At 26.4% G+C, this 8,726-nt stretch overlaps 1 protein-coding gene and 1 long non-coding RNA gene across 8 annotated transcripts in view; one reads left to right on the top strand and one right to left on the bottom strand.

Moving 5' to 3' along the window:
• Positions 1-266: 266 nt before the first annotated feature.
• Positions 267-7,142, bottom strand: LOC118450628 (odorant receptor 13a-like). The gene is made up of 7 exons (XM_035886496.2): positions 7,070-7,142; positions 4,999-5,446; positions 3,195-3,480; positions 2,539-2,638; positions 803-913; positions 569-724; positions 267-457 (listed from the first exon to the last, which is right to left on the bottom strand). Exons 1-7 carry the CDS (start codon positions 7,088-7,090, stop codon positions 407-409), a joined length of 1,173 nt encoding a protein of 390 aa, XP_035742389.2. The 5' UTR covers positions 7,091-7,142; the 3' UTR covers positions 267-406.
• Positions 7,143-7,354: 212 nt separating this feature from the next.
• LOC146872210 (uncharacterized) overlaps positions 7,355-8,726 on the top strand; it is a 36,876-nt gene continuing 35,504 nt past the window's right edge. For 6 of the 7 annotated variants that reach the window (XR_014983604.1, XR_014983607.1, XR_014983606.1 and 3 more), the window contains exon 1: positions 7,559-7,793. This is a non-coding gene — a long non-coding RNA (uncharacterized LOC146872210). Of the gene's footprint in view, positions 7,401-7,558; positions 7,794-8,726 lie in introns of those variants that run through there. The other variant, XR_014983603.1, reaches the window with a different exon arrangement.

The following is an 8,726-nucleotide window of genomic DNA, read 5'->3' as shown; positions in this document are numbered from 1 at the left end:
TATTCGTATATATATAAATAATAATAATAATTTTTCTTTGAACAGACACATATGGGCCCTATGCTCTTATGTAACGTATGAAATACATAGTTATATAATTTTTCATTATTATTATTTTTTCCCATATAAGTATGGAAATTAATAAAATCGAAAATAATTGACCATTTATTTAAAAAAATGAGACAACTGGTCTACCTGTCACGGTTCTCTTATATTTGATACAAATTTTATTGATAAAGAAAGAAACTAAGAATTTTTATCGAATAGAACTGTATTTATATATTTCATAACGCTAATACAAATTAACGATGTAAAAACAAATCGTTTGTTTTTCTACGAAGGAAGATGAATTAAGAAAAAACAAAAAAAATTTGTTACTACGTAATCCACTTCACATTAGTTCTGTTTACAAAAATGTTCTCAATACCGACAAATATCCCATAGAAGTTTTGATGATCTGCAAATATTAAAGAAATAAATAATATTTATAAGGAAAAAAAAAACAATTGTATTGTTACAGCAAGGAATATTACTTGAAAATAGAAAAAATTAATCACAGTGTACTTACGTCCGTGAACATTGATAAGGACAAGACCGCAAATTTGCCAGATGTTAAAAATTGCGGCTTCTTCGTTCGTGCCATACAAATAAGAAAAAATTTCGATTCTGTTACCGGTAAGTTATACCAGTCGTAATTATAAATGGCATTACCATAATTAGAACTCTAATCGAATAAAACAAATGATATTAATCAGGTAATTGATATTTCAATTGTGCCAGAAATAATTGATATTTTATTTACTTCCTGAATAAAACATTCGCCGATGAAACAGTAAATAAAAAGAGTGCATACCACGGCAAATATGTACACAAGGAACACGAACGATTTTAAATTATCCTTCGTTTCCTTACCCTAAAAATGAAAGAAATGAAACGAATTAAATGTTATCATATAAATTGATGACGTACATTGGATTAAAAAAGAAATCAATTTGTTTTTTACATTTTCTGAATGTAGACCATTATGAAGGGTATCTATAAAAAATGGCGGAGTTACAGTGATTATAACGTAATTGTCTCGTATAATGCTCACAAATCGAACAACAATATCATTTACATACAATTTCATTCGAGTATTCAATGTTTTTCATTTTATTGCTATTCTCGAAAACTTGTTTGTACAAGCGTATATGTACAGTTTGTTAGTAGTACAATAAAAATTGATAACAATTGCACCAGACGGGAAGTGCAAAACAGAGAGTAAAATTCATTAACAATAAATTTACAAGTGTTACGTCGTGAAAATAGAATTCGATGCAAAAACAACTAATTCGATCAATATTTCACCATTACAAATTTACGAATGAACATCATTATTGTTTACACAATACAGAATCATGACACAATTGGTACTCAGCAAATGCTAAAGATTGAATAAGACATTTTTGACCATGAATATAAAAGGTTTACGGAAAAATATTGTGAAGAAATTAAAGGATATTAATGAAGATTAAATTAAGGATACTTCGTTGCTATATTGACTTTACGGATTTATGGAAAATACGAATGAAAGTTTTAATCATTTTGTATCGGGACTTTGCCAGGTCAAACTATCATCACCGGATCCGCGATGACAGAAAATTCATTGAACATCGCTCCTTGTCTTTTAATTCAAGAAATGTCATCCATCTTTAAATTATTAGAATCGTTAGATATGGAAATTGATCTGCTTGTTTATCAGTTTGCAATGCCAGAAGATAATTTTTGCATAAATGTGGCCGAACATGATAAGCAAACACGGCAAAAATAGTTTCCTAATTTCATAAAAACGAATTAATAACAATTAAACTTTCATTCGACAATTGAAAGTTTATTACGTGGTATTGAATTCGATGGTTCAATGAGAATCTTCAGAAATACATGTTAGCTGTTCGTAATGGGGAACTTTAAATGTGTTGAAATGTGTTATATTAGAAATTTTTTTTAAAAATATTCAAATAAGAGGCTTCAAAAATTTCCATTATTATGTGTATTACATTTAAGTCTTTCTGAAAGCTTGACTTTCTTCCGGAATGCTTCTTTTTTTGGGACAAAAAGAAAGTGTGATTTTTCTCAAGACAAAGTAAAAAATAAATTAAAATGTTCGCCATTTTTTATAAACGTAGAATTTAAAAAATTCAGCTGAATAACTACTTATTTTACTTTCATATTATAAGAATTATTTATGAATAAATTCTTTCCATTCTTTTTAATGAATACTCATGGAAATTATGGTAAATAACAAATTGTTTCCTATATCTATGCGAACTTCGTATCTCCGCCATTCTTTATAAGTTTTTTACGAAAATAAATTATTAATTTAATCTTTAAAGTAAATCCTATCAAGTAAAAGAAAGTTTATTTTACTAAATTATGTATATTAGTGAACAAATAAATGAAAAGTGATGGAGATGGCAAAAAATGTTTGTTTCTTTATGCTACGAGGTTATGTACTTCGTTGAAATGAAACAAAATGAAAATATTCGTATGGATTTTTACCGTCAGTACGAAGTAACCGGAAATACAGATATGAACGGTGGTACCCAATATTTGCTGCATAATCGGTAAATTAAAGTTATCCTCCAATCTTTCCGTCAATCTGAAATATTATATTTCATGTAGATGTAAAAAATAAAATATTACGATAGAGTTCATTAGTATTGTTTGTATTTCCATTATTGAAACGAAATTAGAAAAAATTCAATATGATTTTATTTAGAAGAAAATATTTTTTTTATTTTTAATATATTTAACGACATGAAGAAGATTGAAGTTGATAAATAATAAAAAATACAAAATAACGAACAGTTATTGAATTAACGAATAAAATATAGTGAATAAATAATTGAATGGCAAATAAAAAATACTAAATGAATGATGAAAGAACTAAATTGTTGAAGCGAGCCATCTATAAAAAAAATTATTTATTAATAAAATAACAGCTAATAAATAATCGAGAAAATGAGAAATTTTGTAATATATTACAAAATGCAATAATGTGCGTAGATATATATATGTGTTTGTCTGTTCGTAAATAAACTAAAGAAATTTATTATTAAACTTCAAAATAAAATAATTTATCATTGTTTATAAATATACTTACACACACACACACACATACACATATCAATTATTTTTATATAATCATATTTTACCTTATCAATCGATAATGTCGTAGTACAATGTTCTTCATACCCTCATGATAATTTTTAGAATTATTTAATATTGATTTCACTTTGCAGGATAATATGGAGAACTGTGCAATTACTTGAATGGATAAATTGACGAACATGCAATCGAATCCTACGTAACCTAATACGATACATGGTACGAATATTAATTGATAAGCACACATCAAAGCATAAATCCTGCTGTCCTTTAAATCCATGATTTCTAATGTTCTATAAGGCAATTTATAACTCATGGAATTGTTTTGCCTTGCTGAAAAGTAGAAACAGAGAAAAAGAAACCAAAGTAATTTTCTTAAGAAAAATAATTACAAAAAGATACAAGAACAAATACATTCGATTAGCTCATTAATACAAATATTCCAATTATACATATCAACTTAATATCCGACACAATGGTAAACCATATTTCAATCATGTAATATTACAGAGTACCCTTAAGTAATTTTTCATTTAATTAATTAATTATAAGTTAGACACACACTTGGATACAATTTATTTTTTTAATTCTTTTCAAATCAGTTGCGACTTTGTCATTTCTTCTGTAAAATTTTCAAGTCACCTTTCATAAAAATATCCACACCATGATGAGAAATATGATTCGAGATGAATTTGAAAGCTATTGGCACTTCGAGACATTGCAATTTTTATGAAATATTCCACAGATTTAAAGCAAATGGTAATCCAATGACGTTATATCGAATGAATACAGTAAATTTGTTAAAACTTCTTGGCTAAGTTGGTTCATTATTTTCATGGACCGATTCTTTCATTAGTATGTTGCGCGTTTATTGTTGATATTTAATGCCGACAGTTTTTTCAGCAATTCATTATGTAACTATTCTAATTGTGGGCATTGAATAACATTGTCAATTAGTTATAGTAATACAAAATGAATTATGGCAGTGGGATACCATCAATCGCACGATATTTAATATCAGACCTAGATTATATGTAGGTACAGCTGGTTAGTTCCGGAGGAAGTTATTGATTGGTGTCGATTCAAGTTGCTGTATAGGATTTATAGTAACAATTTATGGTAACAATTAATCATTTGTGGTAACAATTAAGCTTAGGATTGTGTCACTTTGTTATCTGGTCAGTAAAGATGTGCAAATTCTTCCTCGTTGATATTAGTTCGTATTCGACAAATTGATACGGAATACAAATGTCTCGATTAGATATATTTTCGATTTCATCAAGATGTCTTTTTACTGTCGACCAAGTAATCCTAAATGTATCAAAAATTTCTCGCTTTGTCAATTATGGATCAGACTCAATTTGACAATGATTTCATTACGTCATTATTAAATACCACAGATCATTTACTTTGAGCATCATTTGATCAAGTCTAAATAATGATTAGATCAAATTGTTTGTACCAACATTAGCACTTATTGACCTTCGTTACTTACCCTTAAAGATCACAAACTTATTGTTGTTTTATTTGGCAGTTGTTGCGTTAATTATCAAAAGAAAATAAAACAACATGCAATGACGTATATATTCTTTTTTAACGTCGGCAGATCGGAATTAATTTACTTATTAAAAATATTTAGAAGAATTAGCGATTATTGCATGCTAGCACGTGTGTACACGATTATTTGTTTATATGTGTGAGTACCTTTACTAATTCAATAGTAAGTAAATAAATAAATACATAATAAATATAATCGTGGGATTACTCTTAGTAGACTAAAGGAATTAATAGAATATATGTAAAGTATAATGTCACATAGAAAAAAAAAAGAAGACAAAAATTATATATTACCAAGTTGAATTCCTTCGATGAGTCGACTTGTATAATACAATACTTCGACTACTGTCATTGAAAATGCTATTATTATAATAAAATATGGAGGTAATTTAGTATAATTCACGAATGTCAACTTTTCCTCTTTAGTTTCGTATTTCTCAGTCAATGAAAACTCCTCAATTTCTGTGAATAATTTACGCAATGCTTCTCTGTTAATTCTGGCAATTGTAATTTTCGTAAGTGTCATTGATAATGCAATATTTTCTGCTACGTTCGATACGACATTCTCCAAAGTTTTTGGAGTCCATAATAATTGAGCGAGTGTTAAAGAACAATGAATGGTAAGATATGTGAAAAAGAAGAGAAATATCGGTACGTAGTTCTTCAATGGCCAAATTCCCATGCATTTTAAGAACCTTGAGCTCCAAATGAATGATCTTCGGACGTTGGCAATTCCCATTTCCTATTTTAAAATCATTCAATTGATTAATTTGTGAGATATGTTATAGATTAATTATTTAATTATACATCTAAATACATTGTATAATTGTTAATATATATAGTATATTCGTATACATTCATATATTGTTCTTTATAATATCATATATACATATATATATATATATATATATATATATATATATATATTATGATACATATATATGTATAAAATATATATTTATATGTTCATTATTAATACAACGATATGCATACATACACAGATTATTACAAAATATATGCATATTTATATCTATATTTATTTTAATTTCTGATAATTTTTGCGTGATCGTATTCATCATAAGTTTTTTTTATTATAATGTAAAAAAATAATAAAAAAAATAAATGTAAATTTATTATAATGTAATATTATAATGTAAAAAAATTAATAGATATATCTGTATATTCTTTTGTTATTACATGTACTTAAATCCTTATGTATTTAATTAGAATCATTCAATTAATGTTTTAATTCTTATTAAATATTAAAATATCAGATTTCATCAATATTCAAAATTAATATTTTCATGTAAATATTTAATAATAATATTTATATATTACGAAAAAAATATTATATATATTAATTTATATTCATATATGTGCACAACTTTATCATCATATTAATGTATTTTTTATTATTATATAATGGGTATATAAATAAAGTGTTACTAATTTTTTATTTCGTTAACACGACATATTTGATAAAAATAATACACATAAAATTTATCTGATAATAAACACGACATATTATTGCATTTCCTTTTCTTTTTATTAAACGATCTTGAAGTCCATTCAAGCTTAACTTCAACTTTTTTAAATACGAGCTTACGTTTTTTTATAATGGAAATAATCTTTGTTAAAAAAAAAAAAAAACAAAAAATTTTTTTAATATTTTCTTTACCGAACAAGAAAGTTAACTTTAAGATATCATTGAATCTTTCCACTTAATAATAATAACAATAAGTAAAATAATATTTCAACTTTTGCAATTAAATAATACTTGCTAGACCAACTTTTTTCAAAAATGCCGCGTATGTGAGATAAAGATTTTTTGTTTCGAACACCCGGTATATTGTCCGTTAAAAATTTTATACGATGATCGTTCAACGAATGAAATCGATATAATTATTAAATCCCATTGGTTCACATTTTCAACTATATTCACGAGCATAAATTAATATAAAAATTTATTTAGTTTAAAAGAAAAAAATCAAGCATCAAAAGCAGACAACATGAAGCTATGATTGTAGACTTGCAAAAAAAAAACCAACTGAAACGTCACAGGATTGTCTGCGAAGTATAAGGAAAAGTCAATAATATCTGCACGGTTATAAATGAAATTGCATGACAACAAAAATATATATAAGAAAAAATTATTAACTTCCAAATAAAATTGCACAAAAATAATTTTCAATTGAAATAAACGTGACACACTTTGATCGACGAAAAATTATTTCCCATCACTACACTTAGGATATCAACGACACTTTATATTCGGGACAAAATTCGTTCTGCAATTAGAAAAAAAAGAAAAAAAAATAGAGGAAACACAAAATAAGAGAAAAGCAAACCATCCTCTTGATCTTACTTCCATGCTATCCTTTTCCATTTTATCTCTTCGAAGGTTTGCAACAGACTGACGGCAAAACGGTCGAGCGTCCTCCCTGGTAAACTTTGTTTAAAAAGTTGGTATAAGGGGTATAAGGGGTTGCTTGAATAGTTAATCTAAAGTTGACGAAAAAAATGTTGGGAAAAAATACGTCTCTAACTGTTTCCATCAACGAGTTAAACTGTTACTTCGTTAAGTTTATCGATTACTGTGGGTTGTTGGGAGGGTGTTAGAGGGGTATACATAAAAAATGTGCTCTCACCACTTCGGTTCACCACATAGGACATCCCATTGTTTCACAACTCCCCATGTAAAAGTTGCTATAGCTTCATTGCATTTACCTCTCATTGAAATTTTTTGTCCTTATTATCTTTTTTCTTTTACTTTTTCTTCTCCCTCTTTTTTTTTTTTTTTTTTTTTTTTAAAAGAGGGTGATCATGGATATGAAGAAGAAAAGTAGCATCTCTCCCTACAGTATAATTTTCATTCCTCGTGCGGCTATAGTTCGAAGTGTTTCGGTCTATCGGAAATATAAAAATGTTTTCACTCTATAATACTTTTCGTTCGATCGTAATTTTCGTTCTTTTTTTTTTTTTATGCTTTCAGTTGGACGTAATACGACGAAGGAACGACATTGGTTGTGACAGAATTAATGGTGGTAGTTTAAGGGAAAAATATTTTTCCTTCACGGAAACATTTATTCGTAAGTAGTCTTTACCGTTGTCCTTTAGTTTAGCGGTCTTCACGTTAGGGGAGTGACGAGTACAGTACTTAAGGAAGTACATGATTTCCGGATATAAAAGGAAACTTATTCTTTTGTTTTTAATTATCAATTTTACACAAAACTTCTTTTCGTTTATTTTGAAATTGTTAATCTTTATTTGTAACCCATTAATCTCTATATTTTCCTAAATTTTACTTTTATTATTTACTCACACTAATTATGTTTCTTGTATATATCATTTGATTTCTATGAATTTTGATTTTTTTCTTTTCTTTATATACCATTAATAGTTTTTATTTATTATATTTTCTACGATAAACTTCAATTAATTCATATATCAAGCAGGAAATGATTTTGTTAATATTCTTTCTTTAGAATTACAATTATCTTCACTTTTTCTTTCATATTTATTAGTTTACTCAATTTTAATTATATTCAAAATGTAATGTAAATGTTTGCACATTTTGATGTTGGAATAAAGAAAATATATTATAAATTTTGCCAATAGTGAATTCAGCACATATCATTTTTACAATCAGTTAATCGAATGGTATCGTCCAATAATCGATTTTATATATTGATTATTGAAATGCAATTAATATTTCTATAATAATTTTAAACAGATTTCTTGCAATAAATGCATGAAACTTCAATATCTCGATAAATATAGATGATATTTACATAATATCAGAAAGTTCATTCGATTTTCATGTAAGTAAAGAGAAAAGAACATTTTTGTCAATACCAATTTTGTTGTTGCATGAATACGTAATACATCAAAAAAAAAAAAAAAAAAAAAAAAAAAATAACTATAAAGAAAAATAAATTGAGCTCATGCATATTTTTAACTTTAAAAAAATTAATTAATTATGTTTGGATAATCGTATGAATAATTATAATAATTTTTCTTTT

The sequence above is a fragment of the Vespa mandarinia genome, chromosome 25 (genome assembly GCF_050613455.1).
Source record: "Vespa mandarinia isolate Hongniang chromosome 25, ASM5061345v1, whole genome shotgun sequence".
Classification (NCBI taxonomy): Eukaryota; Metazoa; Arthropoda; class Insecta; order Hymenoptera; family Vespidae; genus Vespa; species Vespa mandarinia.
The sequence above is the reverse complement of the archived record's forward strand: the minus strand, read 5'-3'. Positions and strand labels throughout refer to the sequence as shown.